General features: G+C 42.1%; 1 protein-coding gene across 1 annotated transcript in view; it reads right to left on the reverse strand.

Annotated features, from left to right (window-relative positions):
• POU6F2 (POU class 6 homeobox 2) overlaps positions 1-20,432 on the reverse strand; it is a gene marked incomplete at its 5' end in the record, with an annotated part of 337,029 nt that overhangs the window by 34,395 nt on the left and 282,202 nt on the right. Inside the window, one exon of the mRNA XM_084896419.1 lies at positions 8,219-8,365. Within this exon, the coding sequence (XP_084752545.1) occupies positions 8,219-8,365 (147 nt within the window). The remainder of the gene's footprint in view (positions 1-8,218; positions 8,366-20,432) is intronic.

Genomic DNA, 20,432 nt, shown 5'->3' on the forward strand with positions numbered 1-20,432 from the left:
AACCTGGGACCCTTCAGTCCGCAGGCTGACGCTCTATCCACTGAGCCAAACCGGTCTCGGCCACTCTGTTCATTTTAAAGTGCTCTTAACCAAGATTTGCTTATAATTAACAGATTATTATTTTTTAAAATTAATTCTCTGTTATTTTCAACAATTTTAGTGAATAGGCCATACATTGGGAAAAATTACTAGTAATTTTGCCGACATAAATAAATGTTACACATCTACAACGATAGTGTCTACATACTTAAATCCAAGAGTCACCACTGGTAACTGATGTAGGGGAATGATTAGCACGTGATCACAGCACGTGATCACACCATATCTTATAGCGATTGGTTCTGCTGTCCCCTGGCACGACTTTCTGCAGCACTTTCCACCCACGTGGGCAGATGCTCAGAGGAGCGCCAGCCACACCCCGGCCGTGAGTGTCTGTTTATTCCTGGTGACCGGTGAACGCACCCGTTTACTAGACCTACCTATTCAGTATAAATTTAAAATGGCAGTAAAACCTATAGAAACCTTGCCTATGAAATTAAACTTTTCACACATACTGACTTTTCGTTACACAAACGTGTTTACATCGTTAAAAACTAATTTACAATGTTTTAATATACGCACCCAGAAAACCTACTTTATTATATAACAGACTTTGGGCTTTCACGGACACCCCACTCTCCCACCCCCAATTAGTCCGCTAGAGCAAGGTTTTACGGTCATTGATTCCCTGTTTAGAATGTATGGCTGTTAATTAGGTTACTCCAATAGTTAATTGGCCCTTTTCCTATTCTTTAGTTGAATGGATGTGCCAACAAGGCTTGATCCAAGAACCTACACAAGAAAACATGTCCCTATTCCCAGGAAAATGAAACACTCATGGGATGAAGAATAAAAAAGAAAAGGCAGTGGCCAGGAAAAAAAAAAAAAAGGTAACAGCACAACAATCCAAAGTCCTGCTCTGGATGGGAGAGGCTCTGGTTCTCTCTGGCTCAGTCTGGGGAGGCAGCCCGGAGCTGGCCGGTTTATTGTGGGTCGTCCCGCACCCCTTTAATTACAGGGACGGTGGCCCTGCTGGGGTGCTGGGGAGGACGGCAGACAGGTTTCCGAGGGTGCTGACCTTTCACTTGGGGCTGAGGACACTAATGGGATTAGCCCTTTCCTTTCAGTGGGGGCGGTGCGGGGAGAGGGCTGGAGGGCCGGGAGGGCCGGGAGACGCTGGCGGGGCGGGAAAGGGAAGGTCACAGTGAGGGACGGAACCTCACTCCCGCTGCTGGCACTGGCCCTCTGAGGCCGGCGATGTCCAGCGTCCACAGTCACAGGAGCAAGGCCTCCAACAAAGCCACCTCCCGCGTCATTGCGCGGAGCCGGCCCAGGGCTACTGGGGCTCCTCATCGCCCGTCTCCATCTAGGGCGCCCACTCTTCAGCTCTGCCAGAGCCGGAGGGGCAGTCCCATCTCACTCCGCCCCAGCCCAGCCCCCACCACAGCCCCCCATTCCCAGCCCTCCAGTTCCAACCCCCATCCCAGACCCCCATCTCAGCCCCCCAATCCCAGCCCCCAGTCCCAGCCCCAAGCCCCAGCCCCCATCCCAGCCTCCAGTCCCAGCCCCAGCCCCCAGCCCAGCCTCCAGTCCCAGCCCCCCATCCCAGCCTCCAGTCCCAGCCCCCCATCCCAGCCCCCTATCTCAGGCCCCCAGTCCCAGCCCCAGTCCCAGCCTCAGTCCCAGCCCCCAGGCCCAGCCCCCAGCCCAGCTCCCCAGCCGAGCCCCTCATCTCAGGCCCCCAGTCCCAGCCCCAGTCCCAGCCCCCCAGTCCCAGCCCCCCAGTCCCAGCCCCCCATCTCAGCCCCCCAGTCCCAGCCCCAGCCCCCAGTCCCAGGCTCCAGTCTCAGCCCCCCAGCCCAGTCCCCCAGCCCCAGCCCCCCCAGCCCAGCCCCCAATCTCAGCCCCCCAGTCCCAGCGTGTGGCTGTGCTTCCCGGGAGCTGGGGCTGGCGCCCGCTCCCCGCGCTGAGGGTGCCCTGGGGGTGCCCTGCGCAGTGCAGGAGCTTCGGACCCGCGGAGAGAGCCCCCAGCTGCCAGCCCGCTGTGCAGGGGTGCGCGCTCCAAAGGCCTCAGGGAGCCTCCCCGGAGGAGGCCGCTCCCTTCTGATGGGAACCCTGATCCCCGGAGCAAACGTGGGTGGGCACGCATGTGAACGGCTTCCTGCAGCATTTCCAACGTGTGCCCCGCACCCTGTAACTAGGACAGTACGTAGGGAAAATCGGGGTTAACCTAGCCAAAGGGGGTGTGGGCCAGCAGTCCCAAGTCGCAGCTGCAGTCCCAAGTCGCCTCCGGGGGGGGGGGGGGGGGGGGGTTGAGCCGGGTGTGGTATTTTGTGGAAGAGCCGCACTCAAGAGGCCAAAGAACTACATGTGGCTCAAGAGCCACAGTTTGCCGACCGCTGCTCTAACCTACTCTTTCATCTTCTTGAGATATCATTTAGCTCACTATTGCTATCATTCAGAGGAACATCCTAATGTAAGCATCATGGTTTTGTACCATCCAGGGGGTAGCTCTAACCCACAAGGCACAGGCCTCTGTGAGTATTAACAGACTGTTTTTCATTCAGCAGGGCCTTGTGGTCCTTTTAGGAGTCAATGCCTATCCTATAGCAGATCCTTTTCCTTCCCCAAACCAGCTCCCCTCAGCCACTGTTTATTCATAAAATGGTGTGCGTATTTGTGGCTAATTTGAATGGATCCTTTTAATTTTTCTTTTTCTATATTAAAAATACATAATGTGTAGTTGATTTTTTTTACTTGACTGGCTCTTTAAAGACCCAAGGGGGGTCTTGGACTTGACTTGGTGCCACTTAAGATAATTTCACAGCAGTCAAGAGGTAATTTCATCAAGAAACATTCTGAGCTTCAGTAAAATGTAAGAGGCATTTTTTTTTTTTTGCCTCAGGATAAAATAAAATTTCATTTGCTTTTATTTTTCTGCAATAATGCCAATAAGGAGATATTGCCAGGGGCACAAGGGAAGCCAATTCTATAGCTGAACAAATCGATGGTAAATCTACTTGCCAAATCCTAAACGTACCCACTGAGTGAGTGTTATGAACACACACACACACACACACACACACACTGAACTATCCAGGGTAAGGATGAGTTCCCCTAAAATAACTTAATCTCCTATTATTAAGATTCTCACATTCTCATACTCTTAACACGTGAAGTGGGTTTGTGATGAACAGTTATGAATTGAAACCACATAGCATCTTGATTATTAATAACAGATAGCACTTACTGAGTGATAGCATTACTGAATGGTGACTCTGTGCCTGACTCCATTCTAAGAACTTTAATTCTTGAAGCTGATGCCGTTATTATCCCCATTTTTCAGATGAAAAAACCTGAGGCACAGAGAGGGTAAGTCTATTGTCCAAGGTCTCACAGCTAATGAACGACAGTCTTAAAAACCCCGTATTTTATTTGCCTGTACACTGTATTGCCTCTTGTTGTATCTTCAAACCAAATATAGAATTCCAGAAAATACTACACAAGGCTCCTAAATGATGATGATGGTGGCAACCACTTATTGAGTCTTTATGTATAGGCACTATGGTGGGTCTTTCTTTTTTTTTTTTTTCTTCTTCTTATATTTTATTGATTTTTTACAGAGAGGAAGAGAGAGGGATAGAGAGTTAGAAACATCGATGAGAGAGAAACATCAATTAGTTGCCTCTTGCACACCCCCTACTAGGGATGTGCCCGCAACTAAGGCCCTTGATCGGAATCAAACCTGAGACCCCTCAGTGCGCAGGCTGACGCTCTATCTATTGAGCCAAACCAGTTTCAGCGGGTCTTTCTTTCTTTCTTTCTTTCTTTTTTTTTTTTTTTTTTAAACATATCTCATTTAATCTTACTAATCTAGGGATTAGAATTTATTATCCTTAATAGTAAAATTGAAGTTCAGAGAGCTCAAGTAATTTGCTTTAGGTCACAGAGCAAGTTATTGACTGACTTGGGAATTCAAGCAAGTCTATTGCTAGTGCTCATTGCATGGCCTAGCTTCCACACTTGCTAATTTGTTAAGTAAAGAGAATTAGAATATTCTTCTCAGCACTATAATGTCATTATAAAATTCATGATCACTAATTACCAATAGGAAGTTTGTTATCTTCCCACCTCAGAGTGAGGTTGGGTATAATTTTAAAATACCTTAACATGGAAATGTATATACTTTGTGGCTTTATAATTTAGTATTTCTGTTAAAATTAATCACTCTGTAGGATAGTGTCTGACTTTTGAATTAAATACAAACAAATAGTAGGTTCAGAAAGGTATAAACAATGACTGCACTTTTTCCTTCATATTTGCTCATAATTATTGATTGGGAGGGGGAAAGAACAGAAAATAAACATTCTTGAATAAATCAAGATTTCCCATCCCTTTACATTTACTGAGATCCAATAAATGGAAACATAGTCCGATTCCAAGCAAAAAAACTCTCAGGTGGTGGGGTTTCCTGTTGAGAGTTGAAGGCTGAGAGTCTGAAGAGTGATTTCAAAAAGTCTCCCTGTGAGGAGAAGCATCTGTCTCCTAGGCCCCTTGCCCAGCAAGCACAAGCTACGGCCCAGGTGCCTCATAGAGGTCACCTGAGGAGTTTGAGGATGAGGTTCCGGTTTAGGAAGGTTAAGTCACTGCACCAAGTTCATCCAACCAGAAAAAGGTAAAGCCTAAAGCTAACCCCAGGCAGGTCTGAGTTCAGTCAGGGCTCTTAGCCATTGGGCCGTCCATCTTGGTTTCTAGGTAGCGAAGAGACTCTGGCAGTGGAGGTGGCTTCTTCAGGCTAACCTCACCAAATTGTTAGTGGAGTAAAACATGCTTCTCAAATGTCCACTGGACTTCAATGATATTACTCTGGGTGCATTTTCAAATATGAAAAAGAGTTAATATCAAAAACTTACAAGAGAAGAATCTCTAAATATATGAAGAGTTTTCTTTTCCTACCTTTTCTGGGAAAGCTCTTTGGAGATTTTTAAGGAAATGAAAACGGGCTGGGTATAGTAATCCTATCTTATGCAGTATTTTGAGCAAGGCTAATTGTATTAACCTGATTACAACATATTTTTACTTTTTGTACCACATGAACACAAGCCAAAAAGAATACACACTGAACAACTAATTTTTGCCCTTCTTTTTCATTGTAATTTGACCACTTTGTAAGACCTGGATAGGTATCTTTGTATCAACAGATTCAGGCATGTATTTTTTTTCTGAGAAAATGATGGTGTTTATATTACAAAGATTAAAAGACATACACATACTGCTACATGAATGTGGTCAAATCATCTATTTGGAACTGTAAGTATCTTGGTCTCTTCTGGCACTGGGAGGAAAACATGATGCCGTTGGGCATGTTTCTAAAACTCTCAGACAAGATCTCATGAGTGGGCCCAGCCAGCATGGCTCAGTGGTTGAGCATTGACCTATGAACCCAGGAAGTCACAGTTCAATTCTCAGTCAGGGCATATGCCCTGGTTCTGGGCTCAGTTCCTAGTAGAGAGTGTGCAGGAGGAAACAGATCAATGTTTCTCTCTCATCATTGATGTTTCTATACCTCTCTCCTTTTTTAATCTCTGAAATCAATAAATACACATTTTTAAAGATTTCACGAGTAGGCAATATTGTTTTCTCTGTAAATGTATTTCTTTTTAAAGAATTATATTTTATTGAGTTTTTCTAGAGAGGGAGAGAGAGGGATAGAGAGTTAGAAACATCGATGAAAGAGAAACATCGATCAGCTGCCTCTTTGCACACCCCCTACTGGCGATGTGCCCACAACCAAGGTACATGCCCTTGACTGGAATCGATCTTGAAACCTTTCAGTCTGCAGGCTATCCATTGAGCAAAACCAGTTTCAGCTGTTAATGTATTTCTTTTTCTTTTTTTCACTTGAGAAGGTTTGTGTACCCATATAAAATCAACTATTTTAATATAGTTTTTAAAATAAAAAAATTAAATACAATCAATGCTTACTCACTATATGCAGAGTACCAATCAAGCGTCTACTTTGAAGCTCATTTCCTTATGGGTAATTATGGGCTGGGAGAGATGGGAGCAGGCAAAGGCCAAAGCGAAGGATGGAACTCTAGCCCCTGATAAGGAGATGGGCTTGTCATTGGCAAAATGATCAGCCATTAAATTATGAGAAGAACAAACTCCTACTAATCCTTAAGGAATTTTCTCCATCACAAATTCTCAAGTGGTGTTACATTTTACTTGGACACTGGAACAGAAAAACCAGAGGGAAATACATATCAGTGGATTGGGTTTCTATCGCACACTCTTAAATTCTACCTGGCAAGGGCCTGTGGCCTCGCAGGAATAAATAAAAGTGTTCTATTTTGGACATCACTCTAGGAAACAGCTTCCAGGATTGACCTGATCTGAGAATGAGTTATAGATATTATAACCAACTTTCCCTCCACGCCAATACCCGTCCCTCCAGAAATCTTAATAGGCTTTTGAGAGCCCCCATTTAGAGCCGCTGCATAAAATGATGCTTTGATGAAAAGGGATTGGAACACGGGTTAGAGCCGACATTGAAAGGTGACTGTGGAGGGCACGGCGTTCACACAATCCCCCTTTAATATGTGTGGTGTGCACCTGTGATAAGATGATTCATTACCTGGGGCCGCTCTCTGACAAGCTCTATCGTTCAGCCCTCGGGGTTCTGACGGGACAATCCTGCGCCCGCCCAGGAAATATAACAAGGTCAGCTTTTTTTCCCTGGGACCTAACTGGAGATGGGTTAGCTTATAATGCATCTCTGTTTACTCTTTATGTAAAATAAAAGCAGGGTTCGAGATATCACCATTCCCGTTCTCCACAGAGCAGGCCAAGCAGGGATGCCTAAACTCTGTCAGGTAAATAACTCTGGGAGGAAAAATCTTGGGAGAGGGTGCAAGCTCCTTCTTCCTTGTGAGTCATCATCAGAAATACTTTCAATAAAGATGAAAAATGCATGTAAACTACATATATATGTACACACACACACACACACACACACATACACACACAATAATACAATAATAGCTGGAGAAATAAGATTAAAATGGCGAGCCTAGGACCGTGGTTGGCAAACTGCGGCTCTCGAGCCACATGCAGCTCTTTGGCCCCTTGAGTGTGGCTCTTCCACAAAACACCACGGCCTGGGTGAGTCTATTTTGAAGAAGTGGCGTTAGAAGAAGTTTAAGTTTAAAAACCTTGGCTCTCAAAAGAAATTTCAATCATTGTCCTTTCGATATTTGGCTCTGTTGACTAATGAGTTTGCCCACCCCTTGCCTAGGGGGAAAAAAAGAAATGGCAACATTTGAGATGGAGTGTCAGGCCTCTGAATGGAGGGGGCCCTGACACCATCAGCTTCAGCTCTGGTTTGTTTTTCAATCAGCTTTTATATTAATTGGGGTTTTGAAGATGCAGCCACCCTCATCTTAAGCTCCATGAGTGTTTTGGTGACCACCATACTGGCACATAGGTGGTGTACGGGAGCACGCGTACCGCTCAGGACCTGAGGAAGGGTTGCCGGCCTGGCAGACTGAAGGAAGCCTACAAGCATACAAGAGGCCACCGAGCTTCCATGAGAATCAGCAGGAAGCTAGGCACGTGCATCCATCCTGCAGTGGGCTTCACCCTTTTTCTTTGACTTTTTACACAAGTTTGTCAGTCTTTTCCGATCACCTCCTCATACATTCAGAAACTGGTTTATAATGTCAACTGATTAAGTCTAGAAATTTTAGAGCAATTAGAGAAGGAAACTTACCAATTTCCAAAGTTACCCAAGTTTTAAAAGAATGAAAAAATAAAAAAGCAAAACCAAAATTCTATTTTTAAAGTTTATCCTTTTTTTTTTTTTTTTTTTTTTTTTTTTAAAGAATACCCTGTTATGAAAAGTTAATTTCTTCAATTAAGGTCTGAAAACAAGTCACCATATAGAAATAAAAACAAAAATGTGACAGACATTCTGAGGAGAAGGGGGAAAAAAAAAATCTTCCTTCTAAAATATAGAAAAACCTCCCAACCCTTCTCCTATTCTTGACATTGCTAGTAAACATTATTTATTTGCCTCATATAGATGTGGTTACATATCACTGTCATGCAAAAGAAATTCATTTCCTTTCCGAGTTCAATCTGCCATAAATATTCACTCTTGTTCCCATCTCCCACTCACCTGTCCTTGTGCATTAGTAACTAGTTGACCTGTGACCCCCTGAAGACTGGAGAGGGCATTGCCAAAGGCCTGTGAGCTTGCTATGGAGCCCATGGCTGCTGCTGCTGCAGCCGCTGCAGCCTGACTTGCTAGTGGATTATTAACCAGCTGCAAAGAGAGAAAAGATCAGGGTGAAACCACCGAGAGACGCACAGGTACAGCACACGAATATAACATTCACTGGAGGGAGAAAGTTCTCGCCCCAACTAGCTCATGCAAAGGGCCCGGAACCCACCGGAGGGGGCCTGGTGCACATTCCCTCAGAAGCTGTGGGGGTTCAGGGATGGTTGGAAGGGGGGCTGGGAGAAAAATATTCTCCACCAAGACTAGGGTGCTTAAGGGAGCCTGGGTTAGGACTAGGCCAGGAGAGAGGGAGGTGGGCCATTTAGGATCTTCCGAGGTGGAGAAATGGTTTGGGAGAAGTCCCTGCATTTTGTCCTCTAGACTAAATCAAACCCTGAGGAAATGTCCACTTTTGTGAGGGAACCAAACAGAATGTGGGATTTCAACAGGAGTAGAAGTGAAAGAGAGGAATATTTGTTTTTTTGGATTTTTTTCAGATACATTGATCTTTTTCATTTGGGAATTGCAGTTTCTTTTAGGGTTATCGGGTAAGGCAGATAGATGGCTCACTCCACTTCCTTCCCTAAAGAAGAAGGAAACCAAAGTCAGCAGAAATGGAAGCCTCCAACTTCTGTGTTTTCAGAGGGTGAGTCTCGAGTCCCTTTTGGAGGGACTCACCCTGACCATGAGATCCAAGGCCAATGAGAAAGGTCCTATGGTGGATGGTCAGGCTGACATCTGCTTACTCTTTTAGCTAATATATACCGTTCCGTTGGCCTCTTTCCTGGGACAAGAGTGAAATAGAAAGAAGAATTTGATTGGGGAAGGGGGCACCCAACGGGGAGGTTATGGCTGCCAAAATCAGTTTTTCATGGAGACCAATTCAATATTCTTTATCCTGCCAATTTTCCACACCACAGGTTTTCAGGCCTTCTGACCATGAGGCAGAAGTGTAGCTTGAACTAAAATCTGCATTTAGGTTAATGACTAGATATAAATTCAAGAAATATTAAAACTATTTTCACAGTATTGGTTTTGATACATGAATTTCATTTGTATTTATTCTAGGGTGTTATTTTTTCCCATATAGTTCCTCTCAAGTACAACAACTGCTGTGTGTAGCAATGCATTTTCCATCACCAGTTCCCACATCCATGAAATTCCTGCATTTTAGCAGGAACCTGCCAAGACTAAGACTTGGGAGAAAAAGAATTATGCCATACTTAATTCAACTCCTGGAAGCTGTTTGAAAGATGCCTTTTTATTTCCTTTCTTTCTCCATTCTTTGTCATAGTCTCCTTTCTTTTCTCTTTCTTCCCCCTCTTTTCCCTCAAAAAATATTTCATTATTTAATAACTTTGAAAATTTGCCTAGAATTTATACTATTTCACAACGAAGGAAATACTAGTTGTCAAAGGAACATAAAAAAGAATAGGAATTAATAATTATTTTTTTAATAAATGTGATATTCTTATCTTATTGGTTTCTTTATTCATTTATAATCAATTTTCACATAACTAGTTCTACAGTAATTCCATTGACCTAGTACATTAAAAAAAAAAAATGAAAACCCATCTTAAGTTCATTCCTTTATGTCTTTTGCCTTTATCTCTCTCCTAAAAGACAACAATGATTTTCTTTTTTAAGGAGAAAAAAAATTCTCATTCATCAGCCTATATAGAAACCCTGTCTTATGCCAGATTACCACCATAAGATTTAAAATTCAGGTTGCCTTGGTTTTCTGAGTATATTTTTACAGTGTCTATGAGGCAAGTAATGGTAATATTAAGAGAAAACTCATCTTGTTTTTGGCTTGACTACCTAAAGTGATAAAGTTCATAGTGTGTTCATTTTTGACTCGTAAAGAGATCCCTTGAGGAATCTCATCCCCAAACTGCCAGCTAGGAACTGCCCATTGATGTACTAGTCTCAGATTTGTCTGCCAGCTGCTATGTTTATATTTCTTTTATACAATACAAGTTGAAATCATAATGAAATTCCCGAGTTTCAAGGAGATCTCAAAATAATTTTCTTAATATTCAAAGAAAGATTAAATTATGTAGAGTTTGGTTTCAGTGTTGACTATACAATTTTTGGGTGAAAAATTTAAGTCAGCATGTATGGAATTCTCTCTGGAGAAAATAGACACTGATTCCTATTTAATGAAGGGAAAATATTTTTAGAAGTTGTAAGACATTTCTTAACACCTAGGTCAATCAAAAATTCATGTAGGAAATTATGGAATTGCTCTCTGGATACAATACAACAGTGCAGAGTGAGAAATTCCTCCATTAAGATACTTGTATGTTGTTCAGCAATAGTCCCATGTATTTGCTGTAAATACAGGCATCACATAAAGGTTAAATTATTATTCTAAATCTAAAACTGTTGGAAGCCTCCCATTGTCCTCACCAGCAGAGAGGTGTGGACAGGGAACACAGAAAGCTGGTCAACCTTGAAGCTCTGAAAGGTCAGAGCCACCCATCCACTGTTTAGTTGAGACAATGGTAGCTGAAGGAACTTTCACCTTCTAGTTTTATGTAAATTCTTGCTGATTGGCTATTATTGAATTGCCTCCCTAAAAGCTATCGGTGTATCCCATAGTCTTAATAAAAGGGATAGCAAAGCCAGAGTGGGGTGGAGTCCTTTCCCTTGAATTGGGCTCCCACCTGGCCCCAATATTTCTAAATTAATATTTTCTAGTTTCTTTCATTCAGCTTCCTCCAAAGCCTGAACCTTGAACATGGACCCTGACCCACACGGGGCATGAAAGGGGTTGACTACATAAAACTAAGTAGACACTTAACGGTGGGCTCTGAGCCTTTGTGTTATGGTGCCAGGAATGGGTACCCTTCTGCTGCTTTGGAAGATTGCTTCAGCAACCACAAAGGTACAGATTTTGTTCATTTTTGATGTTTGTTTCCTTTATATCTGGGCCTCGATCAAAACCCAATTTGTTCTTTTTTGCTGCCTTTTTTTTTTCCCTTAATGGTGCAAATGCCAACTGGATGACTCTTTTATCTCCTGTCTTGCATCCCTAGGACTTTGTGAAAAGTGAGTGGGCTCTCGGAGATGCCTTGCTAACCCCTAGAATAGAGCTGGAACTAGAGGCGAAGGAGTGTGGTGCATGCAGACAGCGGCTACAAGTCAATCTGTAAACTGACAGCATTTCAGGTGGACCATGGGCTGTTGATGGATACAACTTTATATCTTTTGGCCTTTCTGTCTGCAGCTGCCAAGGCAGGGATGTTATATGCATAAGACATGTGGCAAGGAGGGGGGAGGGATGTACTCACAAGTGTTCTCTTCATCACCTCGGGTCATGTCACCCTGCATTGTCCCCAGTCATGTCATATTAGCAATGTTCCTATCAAGGCTTCCTCTTGATTGGAGACTCAGGGTAGATTTGGACAGCGGGGCACCCAGGCACAATAAATGCAACTTAATGAGCATGCTCACGTTCTGGGATCAACTGGATATTTTGAAGTTGCTGCCAAGTGTATGCCTTAGGATCTCTCATTGCCAGTATGCCTGACCAGCCGAGGATGGTCCAAATAAAGTCTGACCTCATTACGTACTTGAGTTTTCAACACACCAGCTTGAAAGACGTGCTGAATTCTGATGCATGCTATCTGTAAACGTGGAAGATCTCAAAACAAGGATGTGCAGAGGGCCAGAGTTCTCATGTTCCATCCAAATGGATTCTGGCCTGTGAATACCTCAAGCTCTAATTCTGGAATCCTCAGATAGTCTAGAAACCTACTAAGAGAAACACTACTTTCTTAAGATACTATCTCCCAAACTTTTAGAGGGGAAAATAACAGAATAATTTTTAAAAATAGTTTTGTTCAAGTAAAGAACCTCACAGGGCCCTGCCTTCTATTCATGCAGTTGAAGGCATCTGCTCTGAAACCAGACTGCCTGGGCTGTGACTTTTAGTAAACCATGCCTCCTTTTCTCATAGGTAAAATGGGTGTACAAAGAGTATCCATTTTAGTATGTAGAAAAGTGGAAAATGTTTATGATATAAGTGAATAAGAAAACAAAATGAAAAAATATGCATTTAAAAAAATAGCAATTCTTTCAGGTACACACAGAGTTATGATGAGAATTAAGTGAGATTACACAAGCAAAAGTTTGAGAACAATACTTGGCACATATCACATTCTTAATAAATGCTCGTTATCATTCTCACAGTTTATATTATGCTTAAGAATGTTGAACTAATCAGTTTATCAGAATCAGAACTTAACAAATATCTTTCCACTTTTGAAATATTGTAAACCCAGGTATATTCTCTATTTTTATATTCTAAGTGTAGTCTCTAATTTTGCTGTACTTACTTTTTAAAAAAATATCTTCTTATTGGTTTCAGAGAGAAAGGGAGAGCGAGAGGGAAAGACAGAAACACCAGTGAGAGGGAATCATTGACCAGCTGCTTCCTGCATGTCCTCCACCCAGGATTGAGCCCCCAACCTGGGAATGTGCCCTTGACCAAAATTGAACTTGGGACCCTTAGGTCCGCAGGCTGATGCTCAATCCACTGAGCCAAACTTATTTTTTAAAGGGTAGTTTAAAAGAAAATATTAGCTAACTAACACAATTATTAGATAAGGTGAGTTTCATGATTAAAAAGACAAATAAGTTGTTTTAAAATAATTCAGACTGGCCCAGCCAGTGTGGCTCAGCGGTTGAGTGTTGATCCAGGAACCAAGAGGTCACTGGTTCATATCTGTTCAGGGCATATACCCAGATTGCGGGCTCAATCCCCAGTAGGGGGCATGCAGGAGGCAGCTGATTGATGATGTTCCTTTTTCATCAATGTTTCTATCTATCTCTCTCCCTTCCTCTCTGTCTCAAAATCAACAAAACATATAAAAATATTTCAGACTGGAGGACATCATAAAGAAGTATTTAAAACATGATTTATCCTGCTTGTCTTGGGATTCTCATGTTTATTTACAGAGAACTTTATAGAGAAAATGGTGTTTTAATTTTGAGGCCAGGGTCAGTATATAACAGACCAGCCAGGGAAACCTCCTTTCTAGTACATTATCCACACACTTAGTTTACATTTGTTAGATTTCTACAAGGATACCCACTTTGGAGTTTAATTCCTGTCTTTTGTCAAAATATTGTGAATAAGTCTATCTCACACTTGTTGATTTGATAGTGGAGCCATGCAGGAAGAAGATTTATTTAAATTTTTTTGTAGGATTTGAAATTTCTACATCAACATGTCAACATTGGTCATTGGGTATAAATCTATAGTGCTTTTGTGCACATCCTTGTTATCTGTGGACACTAAAGGTAAATGGTAGTGAGAAGAAAAGCTTTGATAAAGTCTTTTGAAGGCACACTCTTAAATGATGTCATGTATGTATGACACCAAATAAATGTCACCATACATGGTGGAGGGGATATCTTGATCCAAGTTGTGCCCCATCTTCTCTTTCTCAGAAATATGCACATTCTCCTGCTTGGTAAAGAATTCAGCAATTCAGCTTTAAAAAAATTTTTTTTTTTTGAATTTGAACATTAGTAATAGCAATACTTTTCATGAAATTTTGCTGATGATGTTATTCTATTATTAGAAATCTTATTTACAAAAGTATGGGAGCAGGATGAGGCAGTATAGCTGTAGTATTATATTCCCATGTTTGTGCCTTTATTCCAAGATGGCCTTATGAATGCAGAGGCTCAAAACCTTCCTTCGGAGCATAATGGACCCATGATCTATAGTTTTATCATTCTTTTCATGAGCTATGTGGATTTTATGGGGTATGAATTTTGAAGCAGCTCTCTTTGCTACTAACTTTTCAATTTAGAATCCTGAAAATGTGGTGCAATTTGTTTTTAAATGAAGATGTTCATAAATGCATTCATCTCACTCTACTCCTTATTTAAGGTACAAAGTGACTTGCATTGGCTGCCTGGAAACAGGAAGACAAATGTATTTTTTTGAGTTCATTCACTTACATTAGCTTTTCTTACCCTGTATATGTGAAAACTGTGTCTCAATTCCTTAGGATTCTTTTAACCAAATCAGGCTTTCCCCCGTGGTCTCATGATTATGAGAAAAGGAAAATAGGGGGCGGAGGGAGGAGGTCTGTGCAACCTAGTTCAGTATCTGGTTAAACCAAATCTTACTTCCCCACTCTGACTGACCTGGTTGGAGCTGCAGAGCCTAACCTCAAGGCCCCGCCAAGACCAACTTGGGCAGAGCTGCAGGAAAGTTTAACCTTTAACAAGTCAGTGCAAGACTAATGATGTGGCAATTACCTGCTAAAATATTCGCTGCTAGTATCAATGGAGGGAAATGCTGAGCCTGTGTGTAAGGTGCGTAAGGGAAATGAATGCAATACCATTAGAGTAATCCGTCATTAGCGAATGCTGTAGTTCGTTATTAATAATTATATATAACAGGATACTGTAAAAATTAAGTTAGAAACTATTTATTAAAATGTTTCTTACATACCATTATATTGGCTGGGCTGCAAAAATATTTATTATGGGCTGTATGTGGCCCATGGGCTGTGAGTTTAACATGCTTGCTTTACTGTCTCCCACACCATGCTGACTGGTAAAAGCCTGGAACATGGGTGACATAGTTCTGAGGTTCTTGGATAACCCCTGATGTGTCAATCACGTGAGTTGCACCCGTCCTTACAGTTTTCCTGCAGCTGCCCAGATTCCCAGAAGGTGGAAGGGAGACTGGACAGCCTTTCTGACTGGTTGGGAATGCGCCAGGATATAAAACTCAACAATGACAGCATCTAAAGCTGAAGACCCAGAGATACCTTTGGCATCTTGGATCAAAAGTCCCCTAACATTCTTAGAACGTGCATGGCTCGAATTGCGTGGGGACATGGGTGGGAAGAGGGCTTAATCTCCAGGTCTGATGTTATTTGGGAACTGAAGGATAAGGTGGCAGTGAATGAGAATTCTTACCTCCATCCTTGGGCTGTGGTGGAAGAGGTAGAGTTGGACGATGGGGCCTACATTTGTACCCAGCCTTGTGGACTAGAACAAAGCCCATGCAGACAACAGCATGGACAGGGCCAGAAGGATGGACTCAAGTGCTTCTGGGTACAAGCAATGCTGCTTTGAGGCCAGGTTATGGGGGCGACATCAGTGAACGAGGGGATAGGCTCACCCTCTGTGCAACCTCACTGTGGTGGATCTGGCCACTTGGGCATTTAGATGGTTTGTGGCTCCTAGAACCAGTGGACACAGGGTCGAGGGTAAGACTCTAGTCAGATGACAGAAGCTTTGGACATCATTGCATCTATGAGCACATGTGGACACGTGCGGGAGTGTTCCAGAAGCACACTGAAGAAAGAGGTAGACCCTGCAGGTCAGATTGTGCAGGATTACAGATGAGACCAATACTGAGGAAACAGGGACCGCTTGAAAGAGGAGAAGGAAATAAGTCTGGTCGGCACACTATGATTTGGTAGCAAACTATAAGGAAGCTCTCCAAAGGAAAGCATTTCTTTTTTAGTTTAAAATTTACTGATAAAATAGTTAAGTCCAGAGTGGAGGGGGAAAAAAAAATAGCTTTTAACTTATCCCAATACATTTGATTTTGAAGCAGAGAGGTCAGCATTATGGAAACACACCAACTCTAAATCAGATTTCATCTAAGTTATATGTAGACAAATACTGTGTTACCACAAGCCTACACATCTCATTTCCTTTTCTGTCTAGTCCTCCATTTAATAACCTGAAAATCTATCTTTTTATTGAGTTTGGTGCTATTTTCTTACATACAATAGTGCTCCTCTTACCAATTGCCTATTGTCATGGCACATTAGTTAGGTGAATTTGTTGATATTTCTGTGTTTTTTTTTTTTATTCTATCATCCAGTTTAAACAAGTGATTGGGAGCACTCCTGTGATGAAAGAAAAAAGGTTATACTTAAAATAAAAAAAGAAAGAAAGAAATTGATGCCACAGTACAGTAGTTGGTGTTATTTTAGTTTGGAGCTACAGGAGCACACAGCACACTCTTTTCCTGCCCATGCCTAATTTACTTAAGTTACTTCCCAACACTTGTTGAGGCCCTGCAGGGAAAACAGGTGCTCTCAAGGGCAGAAGAAAGAAGAAAGGATGTTGCCAAAGCCAGTTTGGCTCAGTGGTAGAGCGTCGGTCTGCGGACTGAAAGGTCCCAGGTTCGATTCCGGGCAAGGGCATGTACATTGGTTGCGGGCACATCCCCGGTAGGGGGTGTGCAAGAGGCAGCTGGTCGTTGTTTCTCTCTCATCGACGTTTCTGGCTCTCTATCTCTCTCCCTTCCTCTCTGTACAAAATCAATAAAATATATTTTAAAAAAAAGAGAAAAAGAAGAAAGGATGCAAGGCAGAGTATGGTCTGCCTAGGTAGCCTCAACTCTGTTCATTAGCTATTTCCGATAAACAGCCTGGCCCCCACGCTAAAGCAGTGGCGAACAAGTCAAGAGTCTCTTGCCCTAAGGAGCTTCCAGTCTAATTGATTTCTGTCTCTGGAAGCCCTGCTGTAAGAATGTGGAGCAGGGAGTCCAGATGAGGCATCAGGCAACCAAACCACTTAGGAACCAAATCTGAAGGGAATTTTAGGAGTTGACTGGGGAAGGAGAAGGGGAAGGGGAGAAAAAGGCCTCCCAATCACTGGGAATAGAGTAGTCACAGATGTGGAAGTGAGAGACAGCGTTTTGTGGGTGTGGAGCACACTAGGCTGGCTCTTGGGCAGTGTTTTTCAACCTTTTTTTGGCAAAGGCACACTTGTTTCATGAAAAAAATTACGAGGCACACCACCATTAGAAAATGTTAAAAAATTTAACATTGACTATATATAAAGTAATTCTCTTGAATAGGAATCAAATAAACACAAAGAAAGTATTTTATAATTACTTTATTATGAAATATTAAGTAAACAAAATAGTGAAAAATTATAAAATTCTTGTCTTGTCTGCACCTATGGCACACCAGGCAACATCTCGCGGCACACTAGTGTGCCGCGGAACAGCGGTTGAAAAACGCTGCTCTTGGGTATCTTGGGAAACAGAAAGTGAAAGAAGGGAAGTGGCAGAGGATGAGGTAAGGAGCGAGCTGTGGGTATGACACTTTATAGAGTTTGCCCTTCATTCTAGGGCAGAGGAAGATGATCAGATCTGGTTTAGAATGGTAACTTTGGAGACTGAGTTGGACAGGGGTGGGGGCAGATTGGACTGGAGGAGAAGGAGAACTGGAGGCCCATGAAGCAAAGACAGGCAAAAGGCTGCCTTTCACTAGGAGAACGGTGTGACTTGGACTACCTTTGTACATAGAAGCACAGTCTAGCTCACCATTCATTGCTTCAGCAAACATTGAGAATCAACTATAAGCTATGTACAGAGATGTGATCTCTTTCCCAAAGATCTTCCAGGATGTACAGAAATAGATAATGTAGACAGATGAAATATGAGCCAATGGGTCCCACGGTAGGGGTGGGCTCAGTGAGCTGTGGGAGCATTGGAGAATTGACTAGCTCAATGCAGGAAGAAGAGGGGTGTCAGGGAAGCTTCACAAAATAATTGATAGCTCAATCCGGAGTAAATGATAGGTCTAGTAAGCAGGCATTTAGAGCTGAAATAGACCAAGTTCTAAATTATGGGAACATCTGAATGTCTGGTAGGTTCTAAATGTCCAGAGCAAATTAGGCAGGAAAATTTTGAGCTGGCACAGAAAGAAGAATGTGTGTGTGTGTATGTGTGTGTGTGTGAATGGCAAGCATGTGTTCATATGCTACAGAGTGTCTCCTGGGCAATTTCCCTATAAGCTGTTGCTATGAAAACACATAAATATTCAGACCCTTATGCAAGATTATGGAGATAACCTTAACAGCTTTGCAGTTTAGGTAACAACACTGATTGCTAGTCAGCAGGTCTTAAAATACTTACTATTTTATTAAAGGGAATCTAAACTGCTGACCAAAAATTAACTATTGGATTTTGATTAATCAAAACAAAATCATCATCTTTTGTCCCTTACAAAAAAATTACAGACATGTCTTATGAAGGGCCACCATTGGATCCATGGCTGCCTCTGCATATGAAGACTGAGCTGTGAATTTTTAGAAATTATAATGTATATATAAATTAATTATAAGTTTATAATAAGATTTCAGGTCTCTGAAAATCTATCCAGACAAGATGGAAGTCTCTTACTTACTTTGGGGTTATTTTATTCCTGAATATGTGTATTTTTAATAGATATTAGTTTTACTATTGAAACTTAAGAAACTTTTTATAAGTTCAACCATTCAATTGATCACTTGTAAAGAACAAACAATATGTGCTTTTTTTCCTTCCATCCCACTAACCACATTGGTTATTAAAATGTGATTGTAACAAATGTTACGCATAATATCTTGGTTTTATCCACCCATGGGCAAGCTGTTATTAAATTTTATTGTTATGCATAATGGCTTGCTTGTCTCATAAAATTTATTCACTGAACAGCTGTTGTAGGAGAAAGCTAGTCAGAAGACATGCTATTTTTTCCACAAAAAATACTACATTTGGGTCATGCATTTTTCCCCCCAAGGACAGCAGAAATCAACCCACTTATTGTTGGTGTGCAATTAAACCCTTGAATATCTACTTTCTTGAATTCACAATAAGGATCAGATTTTCCATTTAGACTATAAGGAGAAGGAAATGGCATTTCTGGTCATGTCCTCTTTAAGTGAGTGTCCATATGCAGCCATGGGGTAAAAACCTATGATGCTTCCTTTATTGTAAAGAGTGCAGAGGTGCCCTGGCTGGTGTGGCTCAGTTTGTCAGGTGTCATCCAGTGAGCTATTCCTGGTCAGGGCACATACCTAGGTTTCCAGCTCAATCCCCAGTAGGAGGCATGCAGGAGGCAGCCAATTGATACTTCTCTCTCTCTCTCTCTCTCTCTCTCTCTCTCTCTCTCTCTCTCTCTCTCTCTCTCCTCCCTCCCTTCTTCCCTCCCTCCCTCTAAAAAAAATCAAAATCAACTAAAAAACAAAGAGTACAGAAGTATTTTTGACAGCTGCCACACCCATGTCAGATTAGCTGTGGTCTTGGTGCCCAGAAAAGAACTCTACCATTAGAAAAAAACAAATGGTCCAAACTATTAGAGACAATATGACTGTAGAAAGAGGAAGATAAATACATGAAAGAGAAAGCAAAACAAACAAACAAACAAAAAACCAAAACAACAAACAAAACACACCAAAAACACATTAGAATGCTCAGAAAAAAGAAAATTCTGTGTTCACAAAATATATTGGTTATAGGTTGTTCTAAAAAATTAAGCTAATGGTTAGGACCACTACCTGTAGGGGCTGTAAGCCCAGAGAATATAAAAAGTTGTTGTATAGATTGTTTTGGAACTTCCCATTAATAAAGCCAAACATAGGCTAAAAAACCATAAAGCTTAATCTCACCAAGAGCAAAAGCAAAGCTGTGTCAGAATTTCCCTCATTTAGAGAGAAGAGATAGAAAGTCACTGACTGAAGAAATCAATCTACTAATCAGCAAAGAGGAATATCTGTTTAAAATTTTTTTTGCAATAAGAAAACCACACCTGGTAACTATTGAGAAAGGACTGGCTGTGCATTTAGAGGCAGAATCTAGGTAACTAGTGATGGAGGAGGGAATGTGAAATCATTGCAAGTCATGGCACTTGGGTCCTCTTCTGAGTCAGCAGCTAATTGGGCATGCCATCTTGCCTTGCCCGAGCCTCCATTTCCTACTGTAAATGAGAAAGTTGGACGCATCAGGGGTTCTCCAAAATGATCCCCAGTGGGCAGAGAAAGGCAGATGGTTTTAGGGACCTGTGCTACTAAGTTAGGTTTTCCTAATGAATGCTTTGAATAAGCATAGAGGGCCACCAACCCCTCATCCCTCATGTTACTCTGAGGTCTGGAGAAATCATGATTTCCTCCCCTCTCTCACAGCTCCGTGGGGTTTGGGTTGAAGGCCAGCTCCAGGAATGCTCAGGTTCTTCAGATGGGCTAGAACACAGGGCTTCTATCACAGAGGTTCTCAGCGTGGGGGGCCTGGGACTAGCAACTTCAGCCTCATCTGGGAACTGTTAACAGTGCATTTCTTGGCCTCTACCCC

Source organism: Pipistrellus hanaki, assembly GCF_964339955.1.
Source record: "Pipistrellus hanaki genome assembly, chromosome: 10".
NCBI lineage: Eukaryota > Metazoa > Chordata > Mammalia > Chiroptera > Vespertilionidae > Pipistrellus > Pipistrellus hanaki.